Below are 17,680 nucleotides of genomic sequence, written 5' to 3' on the forward strand. Positions count from 1 at the left end.
ACATTTATCTGGCAGAGATAACATGGATATTATAAAGCCACATACAGTATATCATTACACTTTTCCTCCAACACATCACACCATACACGTGTAAATGACCCCATACACTACAACGATAATGCCCGATTTCATCCGATTTCAACCTTTCGGGCCGATAAATCGGATGAAAAGTGGAAATGTGTTTTACATCCGATCCGATGTGCGGTCCCGTGAGCATCGGATCAGAGCTCCTAGATCGTTAGTGCTGCACTCGTGATATGTCGGTTCCCGCAGGCATGGCTGGGATTGCATAAGATGCATCGTATGCAAAAGGACTGCATACGATGCATCTTATGCAATCCTGACACCCGGGAGGCTGCCGGGCGGTTCAAGGGAAATCTTGTGCGACATGAGGGTCCGACATGTCGCTGTAGCGTATGGGGCCCTGTACACATGTAAGTCAAAAGGATTGCAATGTCTGGCTGCATTTATATAATGTATTTTACTGAATTTTATAAATGCACATTATATGTTTATTTTTATAAATATTCATTTGCCATTTCCATTTATTCTACAGCTGCTAATATAACTTTATTTCTCTCTATTGAGGAGTGTCGCTGACAACAGTGATTACACTGCTGCACTTTGCTGGATTAGGTTAATGAAGAGATGCAGCTTCCTGGTGTGCATGCCATCACAAGAGAGGGGAGGCAGTTTCCTGCAATGCATGACATCACTAGACAGGGGAGGCAGCATCCTGATGTGCATTATATTACTAGGGAGGGAGGCAGCTTCCTGATGTGCATTATATTACTAGGGAGGGAGGCAGCTTCTTAGTGGGCATGACATTACTAGGCAGGGGAGGCAGCTTCCTGATGTGCATTATATTACTAGGGAGGGAGGCAGCTTCTTAGTGGGCATGACATTACTAGGCAGGGGAGGCAGCTTCCTGATGTGCATTATATTACTAGGGAGGGAGGCAGCTTCTTAGTGGGCATGACATTACTAGGCAGGGGAGGCAGCTTCCTGATGTGCATTATATTTCTAGGGAGGGAGGCAGCTTCTTAGTGCGCATGACATTACTAGGCAGGGGAGGCAGTTTCCTGATGTGCATTATATTACTAGGGAGGGAGGCAGCTTCTTAGTGGGCATGACATCACTAGACAGGGGAGGCAGCTTCCTGATGTGCATTATATTACTAGGGAGGGAGGCAGCTTCTTAGTGGGCATGACATTACTAGGCAGGGGAGGCAGCTTCCTGATGTGCATTATATTACTAGGGAGGGAGGCAGCTTCTTAGTGGGCATGACATTACTAGGCAGGGGAGGCAACTTCCTGATGTGCATTATATTACTAGGGAGGGAGGCAGCTTCTTAGTGGGCATGACATTACTAGGCAGGGGAGGCAGCTTCCTGATGTGCATTATATTACTAGGGAGGGAGGCAGCTTCTTAGTGGGCATGACATTACTAGGCAGGGGAGGCAACTTCCTGATGTGCATTATATTACTAGGGAGGGAGGCAGCTTCTTAGTGGGCATGACATTACTAGGCAGGGGAGGCAGCTTCCTGATGTGCATTATATTACTAGGGAGGGAGGCAGCTTCTTAGTGGGCATGACATTACTAGGCAGGGGAGGCAACTTCCTGATGTGCATTATATTACTAGGGAGGGAGGCAGCTTCTTAGTGGGCATGACATTACTAGGCAGGGGAGGCAGTTTCCTGATGTGCATTATATTACTAGGGAGGGAGGCAGCTTCTTAGTGGGCATGACATTACTAGGCAGGGGAGGCAACTTCCTGATGTGCATTATATTACTAGGGAGGGAGGCAGCTTCTTAGTGGGCATGACATTACTAGGCAGGAGAGGCAGCTTCCTGATGTGCATTATATTTCTAGGGAGGGAGGCAGCTTCCTAGTGCACATGACATTACTAGGCAGGGGAGGCAGCTTCCTGATGTGCATTATATTACTAGGGAGGGAGGCAGCTTCTTAGTGGGCATGACATTACTAGGCAGGGCAGGCAGCTTCCTGATGTGCATTATATTACTAGGGAGGGAGGCAGCTTCCTAGTGCACATGACATTACTAGGCAGGGGAGGCAGCTTCCTGATGTGCATTATATTACTAGGGAGGGAGGCAACTTCTTAGTGGGCATGACATTACTAGGCAGGGGAGGCAGCTTCCTGATGTGCATTATATTACTAGGGAGGGAGGCAGCTTCTTAGTGGGCATGACATTACTAGGCAGGGGAGGCAGCTTCCTGATGTGCATTATATTTCTAGGGAGGGAGGCAGCTTCCTAGTGCGCATGACATTACTAGGCAGGGGAGGCAGTTTCCCAATGTGCATTATATTACTAGGAAGGGAGGCAACTTCCTGCAGTGCATGACATCACTAGGCAGGGGAGGCAGCTTCCTGATGTGCATTATATTACTAGGACTGTGCATGACATCACTAGAGAGGAGAGGCAGCCTGCTGGTGTGCATGACATCACTAGAGAGGAGAGGCAGCCTGCTGGTGTGCATGACATCACTAGAGAGGAGAGGCAGCCTGCTGGTGTGCATGACATCACTAGGGAGGGGAAGCAGCTTCCTGGTGTGCATGATATCCAATTCCTGGGTGGTATCCGGCATTGGTGAAGTGAAAGGGGTATAATTTGGGCACCTCTAACAATCACTTTTGGCGCTGCCAACTCCTGCTGTCATGTAACTCAGATTGCACTGAGACTGGCATACCTGGCAGAGACAATGGGCAGTGGTAAAGAGTCTTTCCTCCAAGAAGCAGTAGGAAGAGGCACACCTTGGACTTCACATAACAGCACAATCTCTGCTCCCAGCGCTGCCACCACTTGGACTGGGACAGTAGGGTCATGAGACACGTTCACATTTATCCTAGGCTTTGCTATGTAGAAGAGACAAAGAGATTACAACATGGATGTCAGGACTAGAAGAAAAATAAATGTGAGCGGTTGAAAAAGACTGTGATGCAGACATTTCCCCTCATTGTCTTCAACATGTGCATACTGAAGCCATTGCCACTAAGAAGAATTCCAGTAGGGAGACACTTGAAAGATAACAAAAAACTCAAGTTGTTCTGAAACAAATGCCAAGTATAACAGATATAGATAAGCAACAATTCTCATGTTACAATGGCAAATGGGCAAACTGTCCCTAGCTGATAATTTAATTAGCACATACAGCAGCTTTCACTGAGACAGTAAGCAACAGCAACATTTAATAGTATTATACAGCACTGTGCAAATTATACCATACAGGTATGATTGCAAAACTCAAGCTAATGTCTTATTCCTATTTGTGCTACTAGAAATAAGCGATAGTACGAGGTGACACTTACTGTGCACTAAGAGGTGGGACACTCGGCTAGTGGCCCCCACCTGGTTTGTAGCAGTGCAGGTGTACTGACCAGAGTCAGCACTAGAGGGCAGCAGAATCAAAAGGCTCCCATCTCTATTCACCTGGTAAAGGCTGCTGTCTGGGGAGAGCAATTCTTCTTCCTGACAGGACAGAGGTAATATGAATTTTCAGACAATAAGACAATATAGACCATGGACATTTTATACACATAATATGTTACCTTTGCCCATGTCACAATAGGTGGTGGGTGTCCTTTGGCATTACATGGTATTGTTATAGCTCTGCCCTCTCGAGTGATATATTCTGCAGGTCCAGAAACAATGGTCGGAGCCACTGGGGATATGTAAAAGAACATCCATGTTGCTACTATACAGTATCATTTATTTCTTTAATTAAGCATTTTTTTCTGAAGGCAACAAATGTAAATGAAAGTGCTTGTGCGATCACTGCAAACCAAATTTATGTGGCAGTCATTGGTTATACAAGTTGCACCATACAAATTCCTTTCAAAGAGTATCACCTTAAAGCCAATCAAACAACTGTTCTGGCCAGAAAGGATATATTGTATAACGTGCATAGGAGACCGTCAAACAGGAAACGCTTCCTCCTGTAACCTTCCTGCCCATACAGGACTCAGGGGCAGATTTATTAAGTCCGGTGAAGTGATAAATTACACAGTGATAAAGTACCAGCCAATCAGCTCCTAACTTCCTTGTTACAGGCTGGGTTTGAAAAATGACAGTGAGGAGCTGACTGGCTGGTGCTTTATGACCTTCCACTTTATCACTTCACCGAGCTTAATAAATCTGCCCCTCAGAGGTAGATGTAAGACCTGGCGATATGAGAAGGAAGCGGTAACCGGGGGCGCTATATCTAAGATAGTGCACTGATACACCTGGCAATGTATAAAGTGGCACTGACCGTTCCAACATCTGCAACTATCGATTTCGACAGCTGCAGATGTCGTTACCCCATCACAACAGAAGGGACAACTCTGCTCTTGGCTGCTGTGTCTGCCGGGCTCCGGGCTGCATGTGATATCTGGCGCATGGCCAATAAGCCAGCCGGGGGACAGCAGGCAGGGAGCCCAATGAGCCAGCAGGGATCGCCGGAGGGGACAGTTTTCACTCCCCCACTCTGGAAGACTAGATGTTCGTACATCTCGTTGCTAGTGCTTCCTGCTTGCCCTCTGTAAACAGGCAAAGCAGGATGAGTAATACTGGCGCGATCCATGCCAGTATAATACATCTACCTGTCAGTGCCACAGTCCTACTTCCTCCTGTAATCAGCCTGCAGCCCTACAATCCTCAGCAGCTGTGCCTCACTTTCTCCTGCAAGACTCCTCTCTCCGGCCGCATATCAGAGCTGCCAGGGAGTATATTCTATAATCACTCCTGTCTGGAGACTTAGTGGTCTATTCATAAAACAGTGAAAAGTGTGGAGAAGTGAGCCAGTGGAGAAGTTGCCCATGGCAACCAATCAGCTGCTACATATAATTTTATAGAATGCATTTTATAAATGTTACCTCAACACTGATTGGTTGCCATGGGTAACTTCACCACTAGCTCACTTCTCCACACTTTTCACTGCTTCATGAATAGACCCCATAGCATCTCTTTGAGGGAGTACGAGTCTACGAGAGACCTCCCAATGTCAAGACCCCATTAACAATAGGGCAGATGGAGCTACAGCTCCTGGCCTCCAGATAAAAATAGGCCCATCTGCATTGCAGCATGATGATGGTCAACTTTTTAGCTGGACATGAATCATATTAAAATTGTATTTCTAGTTTTTTCCCCCCCACAAAATGCTGCAGTTGTTCTATTTTATTATATATATTTTGAACCCAATGGGGCTGATAGTGTAGGGGAGAAACAGATCCACACGGTACTGGACATGCCCGCACAGCACTGGCCACACCCAGGCAGGACTGGTCACAGCTCCACTATTCAGTACAGGCCCTGTAACATTTTCAGCACTAGGCCCATGAGACCCTTAATCATGCCCTGCCCACTATTCCCGTAGGGAAGGCAAGTATGCATCAAGCCATACCACCCAACTTCTTGCATATAGAAAATGGGACCTTGCTACACGCTGGTGACTGAAAGGGGCTGTGCCTTCGTGCCGTGGGTGTGGCTTCATGCAAGGAGGCATGGCTTTGCAGGAAATTCTGTGGCTTTATGCCACACCCCCCATTTTCATCACTATGAGGGCATGCCCAGAGCTCTGAGAACTGCTTGGCCATGCCCCGATTCTCTCTCTCCATGGAATACATGCCGTGCGCATGCGGACAGCATCTGTTCACTGCTGTTCCGCTAAGCGGACTCAGCAGAGCAGCGAGAGGAGGGCCTCCCATATCCCACCAGTACCTAAGGACACTGCGGCCTGCAGTTGGGACGGTGGAATGGTGTCCGAAAAATGTGACTTTCCCTCAAAAATCATGACGTTTGGGAGGTATGATCGAACGGATGAACAAACTTCTCTATCATGTGAGAAACAGTGCCAGGTTATAAGCCCATAGGGCTATAAGCAAAATACTGTATGGGTGCCCTTCCACCCCTTCATCTGTAAAAAAATAAACACATAAAACGGGTAAGCATAATCTTGGCCCCTTGGTGCCCAGTCTGGCCTAGATGGGAGCCTAGGTTGACTAATGGCTGATACTGTTCTGGTGATAGAGTATTTAAAGATGACACATAATTCTGAAAAAAAATATATATATTTTAAGATTATGATCAAAGGGCGGCTTGTCCCAAGAGTTTTACCCATTCTAGTCCTGGCAAAATTATTGGGATGTAGTTATGTGACCGGCGGTCAGGAGACCACTGGTCACAGTACCAACCCCTGCATCCCGCCAGGGCGAAATCCCGACAGTCGGCATGCCGACTAGTAGGGACTATTCCCACACTTGTGGGCAGTGCCGTAACTAGGCATTTTAGCGCTGTGTGCAAGAAACGGCAGTGGCGCCCCCCCCCCCCCCCCCATGTAAGATAGGGGCAGTGCGCGCCGTAGGCGCGCGCAATATTTATAGGGGCGTGGCTTCGCGGGGAAGGGGCGTGGCCACAAAATAATAGCAATTCATACTACGGTGCACAGTAGTCTACATTATTCAAATTACGCTGCACAGTAGCGCCACTACACCAGGTAGAGCCCCTTTTATACATTACAGCAGACAGCGTCCCCCTTTTTACACATTACGGCAGCCAGTCCCCCTTTTTACACATTGCGGCAGCCAGGACCCCTTTTTACACATTGCGGCAGCCAGGCCCCCTCTTTACACATTGCGGCAGCCAGGCCCCCTTTTTACACATTACGGCAGCCAGGACCCCATTTTACATATTGCGGCAGCCAGGACCCCTTTTTACACATTGCGGCAGCCAGGACCCCTTTTTACACATTGCGGCAGCCAGGCCCCCTCTTTACACATTGCGGCAGCCAGGCCCCCTTTTTACACATTGCGGCAGCCAGGACCCCATTTTACACATTGCGGCAGCCAGGACCCCTTTTTACACATTGCGGCAGCCAGACCCCCTTTTCATACATTGCGGCAGCCAGGACCCCTTTTTACACATTACGGCAGCCAGTCCCCCTTTTTACACATTACGGCAGCCAGTCCCCCTTTTTACACATTGCGGCAGCCAGGACCCCTTTTTACACATTGCGGCAGCCAGTCCCCCTTTTTACACATTGCGGCAGCCAGGCCCCCTCTTTACACATTGCGGCAGCCAGGCCCCCTTTTTACACATTGCGGCAGCCAGGACCCTTTTACACATTGCGGCAGCCAGACCCCCTTTTTATACATTGGGGCAGCCAGGACCCCTTTTTACACATTACGGCAGCCAGTCCCCCTTTTTACAAATTACGGCAGCCAGTCCCCCTTTTTACACATTGCGGCAGCCAGTCCCCCTTTATACACATTGCGGCAGCCAGGCCCCCTCTTTACACATTGCGGCAGCCAGTCCCCCTTTTTACACATTGCGGCAGCCAGGACCCCCCCCCTTTTTACACATTGCGGCAGCCAGTCCCCCTTTTTATACATTGCGGCAGCCAGTTCCCCTTTTTACACATTGCGGCAGACAGTGTCCCCCTGAGAGAGAGAGAGAGAGAGAAAGAAAGAGAGAGAGGGATATACTTACCTTCTCCCCGCTGACAGGCTCCTCGTGCTGGCATCTCCCTCTCGGTGCAGGCAGTGAGATGAGAAGGAGGAGGAGGGAGGGGGAGCAGGGAGCCGCAGCAGCGCTATTTGATTGGTAGTAAGCGCCGCTGCAGCATCCCCCTCTCCTTCTGTATTGGCTGCCCGGCGCTGCTATGGATGCTGGGATGAAGGAACCGCATCCCAGCATCCATAGCAGCACCGGGCAGCCAATACAGAAGGAGAGGGGGATGCTGCAGCTGCGCTTACTACCAATCAAATAGCGCTGCTGCGGCTCCCTGCTCCCCCTCCCTCCTCCTCCTTGAACCCGGCGCTGGTCTCCTCTCCCTCCAGCCGCGCACGGCGCACACAGAGGCGGCATGTAATGAGTCAATTTGACTCATTACATGCCGCTGGCCGTTGCTCCCTCAGGGCAACTGCGCTGTGTGCCAAGCCCCCTTGGCACACACGTAGTTACGGCGCTGCTTGTGGGTGTCCATGACACGCATAGAGTGGGAATAGAACCTGTGGCGAGCACAGATTGCCACCAAGCCCGCAAGGGGCTTTGTTGCACTCGCCACCACTCCCCCCCCCCCCCCCCCACCCCGCTGGCATTCTGCTGCCGGGATCCTGCGGTCGGTATACTGACCGTCAGGATAGCCGGCGCCAGTAACCCGTACCCAACGCAAATTATTGTGAGGTTTACAAAACAAAAAACATGCTTAATGGTTTAGTTTTAGCTTGCAATATATTTTCCCACCATTGCAGGATAAAGATAGCCGGGGTTTGTCCTTACCATGGACACGGAGGAGGATGCTGTGGTTGGTTGATCCGGCGGCATTGGACAGCTCGCAGACGTAGCTCCCAGCATCCTCTCTCAAGGCTGGCTCTATGTGCAGGCCACCTGCTCCATCAATGGAGTGACGCCAGAGGAACTGCAGCTGGCAGATGAAGAAATGAGACGTTACAAGACATATGTAAATACTTTAGCAGCAGCAGCAGTGGGTCTGTTGTTTGTATTTACTCTTCAAAGGGAGGTTACAAAGAAGGATGAGAGATAATGGATTCCTTGCAGATGCCCAAATTGGATTATTTAAAAAAATTGTTTTACATCGCTACACTGTGACATTTTATTCATATGCCCAAATAACTGATTCTTATCCGCCAACGCACGGCGGCACAGTAACTCCTTTACTGCTGGCAGTTTTTTTCTCTGTATATTTGGTCTAATACTGAGGCTCCATAACTGATGTGAAACTACAACTCTCAGCATGCCCTTCTTCAATGCAAAATTAGCTTCAGAGCCGCTGCAAACCTGGTTTTCCGCAGAGGTGACTGCGGCTTCTCCAGGGCTAGATTAGTAATGGAGCGGATGGGATTACAGCCCCAGGCCTCACATATAAATATGCCCATCATCATGAGAACAAATGATGACTAGCTGCCTAGATGGCCACGCGGTCGGCCATATATCATACTATTAAATTGTAATTCTATTTTTCTCACAAAATGATTAAATTTTTCTGCTTTTACTTATTTAAGGAGACATTGGGGCTGACAGTGTATAAAATGTACATGTCCAGCAAATCTTCCACTTAGTCATAGTAGGCTTGTGGTCATTTTCAGCCCCACGCCCTTGTGGCCCTTTATTCAGTCCTGGTGTTTGCAGAGGCTGTGGACAGGTGTTGAAAAGTTGGGGAGCAATGCAGAAATAAGACTCTCATATTAAAATGATATAAGGACGTAGAGAGTGCAGGTCCGTCTTAACAGCACTGTAGGATTCCTGGGCAAAGCAATGAACTGGGGCCCCTACCCACCTATTCATGGCAATACATAAAAAAAACAAATCATAACTTTCGCCTTCTACAGCTCTATTACTATTCTCCACATGCTTCCAAAGAGTGAATGTCTGTCAGCACTCTGATTGGTGGACAGCTCCAGCCATCCACCAATCAGCAGGCTGACAGCCATTCACTGTCTGGCTAGGAGGCAGGTAGAGAAGGGTGGTATTCAGTATGCTGGCTGTTGGGATCCCGCCGCTCAGTATACCAGCGCCGGAATCCCGACACCCGGCATACCGACAACTATTCTCCTTCTTGGGGGTCCACGACCCCCCTGGAGGGAGAATAAATAGTCACGCCACCGTGCCCGCAGCGAGACCGCAAGGGGCTCATTTGCGCTCGCCCAGCTGTCGGCATGTCAGCGCCCGGGATCCCGGCGTCACTATGCTGGGCGCACGGATCCCAGCTGCCGACATATCATACTACACCCGTACAGAATGCATCACTCTCATCGGTGGAAAGCTCCAGTCATCTACCAGTTAGCATGGTGACAGCCATTTACTGTCTGGTTACAGGATGGGAGGCAGGTAGTAAACTGCCTGTCCTCATTCTCTACCTGCCTACCAGGCAGCTTCAGGTATTAGGGTTTTTGCGTATGCAAATGTTGGGAGGTATGTTGGGTTTTTTTTTTTTTTTTTTTTTATTAAATGTTTTTCTTACATTATTCCATAATAATAATTAAGCTCTGAATGACAATTTTTTTTTCTGTAAAGAGCTGTGTAATATGTGTTCGTTATATAAATATCTGTTAAGATAAGGAGAGTGCCTGACTGGGCACGATATCTGTATAAGAGTCTGGCAATTTTGTGATTGGTTAAAGAAGGTCAAATTGTTGCTAGGCAGATCAGAGTTTTGGGTGAGTGATAATTGGGTAGGGCCAGCCTATCGGTGAGTGTAGGGGAGGTGTTTAGTTCATGTAGGGTAGAAACTTCCAGAGTGCTTCCTCTTGTCGTCTGGAAGCCCAGAAGGATAAGTAAAAGCTGATTGTGCCTGCCTGTCTCTCTTTTCTTTCAAGTTTCTCTCTCATTCTCTATTTTCCCCTGATCGCTTTTCTTATATTCTCTCATACCCTCTTTTACTCATACTCATTTCTTTACTCATTTGCTGTACTTTCCTATATTGCTCCTGCATCTGTGTGCCTCCCCACCTGCCATGCCCAGACCTAAGCGCTCAGCATCCCGTCCCCTAAGGCTTGCGGGGGCCGCTCCCGCATCGGGTGCTGTGCGCCTCCGCCGCCCTGCTGCTGTCCCCTCACGCCAGGCTCCGAACTCCGGGGTGGGAGGCGCGACGGTGCCCGTTCCGTCAGCGCCTCCCGTCTCTGCCCCCGATGCAGCGCCTGGCGGCTCCGTGCGTCCCGCTGCTGGCGGGTCGGGCACGGCGGCCGCCAGCGCAGGACAATCACTGCCTAGCGCCGGGGACTCATCATCCCCGGCCGCGAAGGTGGCTGGGGCTGCAGCGCCGGAAAGCCGCTTCTCTCCCGCGATCAGCGGGTATGGGGCGGCTGGCGCCGGCGTGGCTGCAGGGGACATGCGCGGCGGGGATTCGGCACCCCCAGCCGCGCTGGTTTATAACGCTGGGGAGGTCGCGGGCGCGGCTACCCTGGGGCATAGTGGACCCCCCACGGGTCCCGCGCCCGGTGCTTTTGGGGCCCCTGAGGCACCCCTGGCTGCTGGGGGGCATCATATAGCCTCAGTAGCTGGGGGGGTCAGCGGGCAGTGGGGGGGTATGCAAGACACCAGTCAGACCCTCCTGGGTCAGGCTCCCCCTCTGGTGGCCATTTTAGGACAGGGCTGCTCACCTCATCCACCTCAGCAAGCTGCTAGCAGCATGCTGGGTGGGGAGTCGCAGCCATCTGGTGGACACTTGGAGGTGCTGCGGGCCTTTTCGGTACATGGCTCCGCAGCAGCCTCTGTGTCTTTGCCAGCCCAGCATTCCGTCACGGATTTTCGGTCCATGGCGGGGGGTGGCTTTGCTACAAACACCCTTGGTTTGCCAGCTTTCTCTTCCCCCAGCAGTACGGGCCTGCCTTACTTGCAATTCCCATTTCCCACGGTAGTTTCGCAAAGTTTCCCCCCGATAGTCTCCACCCCGCAGGTGGTCCAGTCGGTCTGGTCCTCCGGGATGGGGCAGGCTTTCGGACACCCGCATAATGTTTCTTCCTTTTCGGGGGGGTTTCAATCCGCGTCACTTCCGGCGCCAGCTTTCCATCAGTTCCCATACTGCCAACCGCCTTATCCCCCGGCGCAGCCAGGGCCTTACGGGTATCCGTGGCAGGGCGGTTTCGGGTCCCCAGGTTTCCGCGTTCCCAGCGTTAGCCAAGCTGTTGCGCTGCCTCCGTACCTTCCCACGGCCCAGGCCCCGCCAGCTCAGGTGGCACCGCCTGGGCCCGGTACACCATTGCATTCGGTTGCCCTGGGCGGGGAAGCGCCGCGCCCCCTCCCCGTTTCATCCGTTGGTGGTGCTGATGGGCCGGGTAACTTAATTCCGATTGTTTTTGTTCCCGAGGTTAGTACAGACTGCTCTGCAGCCCCTCAGGCCGCACCGGTACAGGACGGATCCGGAAGGCGTGGTGAGGTGGACCCATCTCCAACCGATGCCGTTTCTTCAGTTCCAGGTGTCTCGCAGGCGACTGAAATGGCTGACGTCCCTGGCCCTTCCGGTTCTGGTGAGCATGACGCTACTGCTGATTCATCTGTTGTTTCCTCATCTGAATCCTCTGCTAGCAGCGAGGGGTCTGATTCCCCCAAGCGCCCGCGCAAGCTTGCGAAATTAGTCGCGCGTGAGGTCGCCAAGGTGGTAGGGAAGGATAAGGTGCCGAGGAAGGCGGTGGCTACTGATCAGCTGCCGAAAAAGGCGGTGGCTCCTGATGAGCCGCCGTTGTTTTCGGAGATGGTGCGCTGCGCGAACACGGCTGTTACTCGGGGTTTACGGAAGAGGATGAAGGAAAAAATAGTTAAGGGAAAATTTGTCGACCTTTTCACCCTCACGGACGACATGAGGAAGGACTTCGACAAAGCGAAGAAGGCGGGGGGCATCGGTGAAAATGCTTTTCGGAGCTTTCATCATTGGTTAAGGGGTTTCTTAGTCTTTTCTGCGGTTTACCTAAAAACGCGCCCTGCCGAACATCTTAATGTGGTAAAGTACATGTTTTTAATTAATGAGATGTTCTTAAAGTACAAAGGTTCCGTCTGGAGGGATTACGATGAAAAATTCCGTAAGAATCAGGATGGCAATCCGACGTTACCTTTGGGCTTTAAGGATGTCGAGGTTTGGATGGAGGTTTCCAACCAAGCGAGTAGTGTGGTTGAGGGTCTGGCCAAGAGGAAGTTTCTGGGGGGCAAGAATGTTACTGGTACGGCGGCAAAGGGCAAGTGTTTTGCGTTTAATGACTCTAAGTGCACTAGGGGTGCGGCCTGTCGTTTTCGTCACTCCTGCCGCGTCTGTGGAGCCAATCACCCCGCCAAGGATTGTAAGTCCGGAAACGGGGTTAAGCAGGCCGACCAGGGCGCTGCAGGCGGCAGTGCGAAGTAAGGCACCCTCGCCCATAGTTGTACCTGAGTTGGCTAAATGGTTGCACCGTTATCCCAGAACGGAGGATGCTGAGTTTTTGTTAGCCGGTTTTAGTTGCGGTTTTCGTTTGCCCATTTCGGAATCGGTTCATGTTGTGTCTCGCAGGAATTTGAGGTCGGCGACGGAGTTTCCTCATGTGGTCAGGCAGAAGGTGGAGGCGGAGGTGCAATTGGGTCGCATGTGCGGTCCTTTTGCATGTGAGCCTTTGCCTGGGTTATGCGTATCTCCCTTGGGAGTAGTGCCCAAGAAGGCGCCGGGCAAATTCCGCTTGATACAACATTTGTCCTACCCGCATGGGGGCTCTGTTAACGACGCCATTCCTGAGGAGTTTTGCACGGTCAGGTACCAGTTGTTTGACGAGGCTCTGGAATTGATCCGGGGTTTTGGGCCCGCGGCCCTGTTGGCCAAGTTGGATGTTGAATCCGCTTTTCGCCTTCTTCCCCTTCACCCCGACTCTTTCAAGTTTATGGGTTTTCGGTTAGGCGGTTTCTTTTATGTTGACAAATGTTTGCCGATGGGTTGTTCTGTCTCTTGCGCCTACTTCGAGAAATTTAGCTCGTTCCTGCATTGGTGCATTGCTGCAGGAACGGGGCAAGTTGGCATCGCCCACTATCTCGATGATTTTCTATTTGTGGGCCCAGGAGACAGCAACACCTGTCAGGAGCTCCTTTTTTCCGCGTCCGCCTTGTTCAAGGTTCTGGGAGTGCCTGTTGCTCACGATAAGACAGAGGGACCCACGTGTTGCCTTTCTTACCTGGGCATCGAGGTTGACACTAGAGCAGGTTGTTGCCGTATTCCGGCCGACAAGGTAGCGAAGCTTTTGGGACAGATCGAAGAATGCTTGAGGAAGCGTAGAGTTAGACTCCGTCAGGTGCAGTCCCTTTTAGGCTCCTTTAATTTTGCTTGCCGGGTCATACCTATGGGGAGGGTGTTTTGCCGCAAACTTGAGAGGGCCACAGCGGGAGCGACTGGGCCGCACCACACCATTCGTCTGTCTCGGGAAATTAAGGACGACCTTAGAACTTGGTCGACCTTTTTGGTAACTTTTAATTCGGAATTGCTGTGGCCTCTCCGGCCCGTCGCCAATTCTTCCCTGGAACTGTTTACAGATGCTGCCGGTGCTACGGGTTTCGGTGCTTTTTTCCAGGGCGAGTGGTGTGTTTCGGCCTGGCCCCAGTCTTGGGTATCGCGTGGCTTTACGGCTAACCTACTCTTATTGGAACTGTTCCCTATAGCGGTGGCAGTGGAGTTGTGGGCCCCTAAGTTGGCGAACCGGACGATTGTCTTTTGGTGCGACAATTTGGGGGTGGTACATGCGGTGAACAACCAACGTGCATCATCGCCGCAGGCTTTGCGGCTGTTGAGATTTTTGGTGTTACAGTGTCTCCATTTTAACATCAATTTCACGGCGAGGCACGTGCCTGGGGTCGAGAACGACATCGCGGATGCGCTGTCGCGTTTCGATTTTCCCAGGTTTCGCAGGTTGGCCCCCAGGGCGGAGGCCCTAGGTTTGACTTGTCCAACTTCTGTCTGGCAGATTATAGAACTGGCGTAGATGGCTTGGCACTGAACTCATTGGCCCCTTCGACCCGCCGGGCATACGCTGCGGCTTGGCGTGACTGGCAGGCGCATCAGGTTAGGTGCGGGGCCGGGGGTAAGTCAGAGGAGGATCTTTTGTTGGCCTTTGTTTGGGAGTGTTACCAGAGTGGTAGGTCCAAGGCGTCCATGTGCGCGGCGTTGGCGGGGATTTCGTTCCATGCCCGGTTGCAGCGGGGGACGGACCCCACCAGGTCTTTCACTTTGTCCAAGGCGCTCAGGGGTTGGGCGAAGTTAAGTCCAGCCCAGCCGGATACGCGCAGGCCTATTGACACCCATTTGTTGCGCGAGCTCATGGCGATTCTGCCGGCAGTGACTGATTCTGCTTTTGAGGCGTCCCTTTTCCGTGCAGCATTTTCATTTGCGTTTTTTGGGGCCTTTCGAGTTGGCGAGCTGGTAGCCGCTAATAAAAGGTCCACTGATACAGGCATGCTTTTCAGGGACCTGGTACTCAAGGAAGGTGTCGCCATGTTTAGGTTGCCTCGTTCCAAGACCGACCAGTTGGGTCGAGGGCGTTGGGTGACTTTGAAGGCGCACGAGGATACAGATTTGTGCCCGGTGCTGCATGCAAAAATTTATTTACCTTTACGACCCAAAGGTGGGGCTCAAGTTCTGCTGCACGGGGATGCATTGCCTCTCACTCGGTTTCAGTTTGCTGCTGTGTTGAAGCGCTGTTTGGTCGCCCTTGGGCTTAATAGCGCGGAATATGGGACGCATTCCTTTCGCATCGGTGCGGCAACTTGCGCTGCAGCACGCGGACTTCCACCGTCAGCCATTCAGGAAAGGGGACGTTGGAAGTCGGCAGCGTTTAAGTCTTATGTTAGATTGGATAAGGTGTAATGTTGCGCTATTTGCGCTAACCCAAAAACGTTGTTTACCTGCCAATTTTGGAATGATTAGCGTTCCGGAATTGGAGGTGTGAAGGAATTTTTTAAATTTTTCCTCCGAGGGGGCCTAAATTACAATTGGCTGACACTCCAGGTCCACGGGAGGTTTTTTAAGTTTTCTCCTTCACTTGGGTTTTTATGTTACTAACTGTTCGGTTCGGTCTAACGGTTCTAATTACCTGTTTTATGGGCGCGGCCTGACAGCTAGGTTACTTTTTCTTTTTCAGCGTCCACTGATTCCAACGAACAGATTTGGGTAGTTGGCCATTCTTACGTGTTTTGGGCCGAGCGGCATCCCCTTGCTGATAGGTCGTCTGAGTTGTTAGGTGGTCGCAGAGTGCGATGGTTAGGTGTGAGAGGGCTCAGATGGTCTGGACTTTTGGAGCGGTTGTTGCAATACGAACAGCGTTGGGGGCGTCCCCAATGGCTGCTGCTGCACCTGGGCGGTAACGATGTAGGTCACCTAAAAGGTATAGATCTTATACTTAGGATTCAGGCGGATTTGGGGGAACTTAGCTTGCTTTGGCCTGGTGTACGCTTGGTTTGGTCTGACATTATTCCTAGGTTTGTCTGGAAGGGATCACGGAACGTCACAGCGCTAGACAGGTCTAGGAAGAAGATTAACTTTGCTGTATCAAAGTTTGTGTTGTCCGCTGGTGGTTTGGCCGTTAGACATCCGCTATTGGTGCTCCAGAGCCCCTTTTATTTTAGGAAGGATGGGGTGCATTTCTCCCATCTTGGGATTGGAGTTTTTCTGAGGGCGCTGTTCTCTTGTCTGGAGTAGTTTGTTATCTTTGTAGGTAGGGATAGGATTTGCGTAGATAGGTATTTGGTTTCTGGTTGGATTTAATTTCGTGTTGGGTGGCGGGCTGCGTTTCTCTGAAACTGGCGGTGGCGGGAAGGCGCTACTGGCCAGCGGTCACTTGTAGCATAAGTGGTGTTGTGGGGCACTTACCCCTTTTGAAGGACGGCGAGTGTGTCCTGCCCTTGTGGGGGGGCGAAGGGCGCCTCCTTGGGGAGCGTCCTCACTCTGCTATAGGAAGGGGTGGTGAGACCTTCGCAACACAGGTTATGCTGATATATATAGATGGGGCGTTTCAGTCGCACCCATGACAGTTGGGGCGTTTAGTCGCCGCCATTTTGTAAGATCGTGACTAGAGCTGGTTAGTGGTAGCGTTTTCCTGGCCACCCACTACGAGTGAGGTCATTCCAATTAATAAATTCAATGACCATTTAATCCAACGCAGTTGTGTCCGTGTCGTTATTTTTAGTTGATAAGCTAGCTTAAAGGGTATAGTTAATGTTAAGCACAATAATTGAATAGACGCCTTAGATAAGGAGAGTGCCTGACTGGGCACGATATCTGTATAAGAGTCTGGCAATTTTGTGATTGGTTAAAGAAGGTCAAATTGTTGCTAGGCAGATCAGAGTTTTGGGTGAGTGATAATTGGGTAGGGCCAGCCTATCGGTGAGTGTAGGGGAGGTGTTTAGTTCATGTAGGGTAGAAACTTCCAGAGTGCTTCCTCTTGTCGTCTGGAAGCCCACCCACCCACCCACCCTATTGGCTCACTAATTTGCCCCTTTTCAATTTGGCTTACGATTATCTTTCTTTCAGACTTAGTGGGCGGGAAGGCGCTACTGGCCAGCGGTCACTTGTAGCATAAGTGGTGTTGTGGGGCACTTACCCCTTTTGAAGGACGGCGAGTGTGTCCTGCCCTTGTGGGGGGGCGAAGGGCGCCTCCTTGGGGAGCGTCCTCACTCTGCTATAGGAAGGGGTGGTGAGACCTTCGCAACACAGGTTATGCTGATATATATAGATGGGGCGTTTCAGTCGCACCCATGACAGTTGGGGCGTTTAGTCGCCGCCATTTTGTAAGATCGTGACTAGAGCTGGTTAGTGGTAGCGTTTTCCTGGCCACCCACTACGAGTGAGGTCATTCCAATTAATAAATTCAATGACCATTTAATCCAACGCAGTTGTGTCCGTGTCGTTATTTTTAGTTGATAAGCTAGCTTAAAGGGTATAGTTAATGTTAAGCACAATAATTGAATAGACGCCTTATAAAGCATAGCCAAATGCAGGGGGGCTTCCAGTTGCACAGAAACCTCCCTTTCCCAGAGCCTGGCCAGCAGCCACTACATGCAGTATAAAGGGTAGAATGGAGCTGCTGCATATGCCCAGTGGCAGCAGATTTTCCTACCAAGCCTGCATATGTATGATGTACTGTATTCCATAAACTGCACTGTGCTTAGGGCAGACTATAGCTTGTTACATGTTCATTATGCATACTTCGTGGGCCGGCAACA

General features: G+C 50.9%; 1 protein-coding gene across 1 annotated transcript in view; it reads right to left on the reverse strand.

The window, feature by feature from the left end:
* Positions 1-17,680, reverse strand: part of HMCN2 (hemicentin 2) — a 491,624-nt gene that overhangs the window by 261,061 nt on the left and 212,883 nt on the right. The window contains exons 19-22 of the mRNA XM_063936681.1: positions 8,279-8,423; positions 3,571-3,683; positions 3,331-3,490; positions 2,712-2,877 (exon numbers count right to left, since the gene is read on the reverse strand). Of these exons, the coding sequence (XP_063792751.1) occupies positions 2,712-2,877; positions 3,331-3,490; positions 3,571-3,683; positions 8,279-8,423 (584 nt within the window). The remainder of the gene's footprint in view (positions 1-2,711; positions 2,878-3,330; positions 3,491-3,570; positions 3,684-8,278; positions 8,424-17,680) is intronic.

Source organism: Pseudophryne corroboree, chromosome 8, assembly GCF_028390025.1.
Source record: "Pseudophryne corroboree isolate aPseCor3 chromosome 8, aPseCor3.hap2, whole genome shotgun sequence".
Classification (NCBI taxonomy): domain Eukaryota; kingdom Metazoa; phylum Chordata; class Amphibia; order Anura; family Myobatrachidae; genus Pseudophryne; species Pseudophryne corroboree.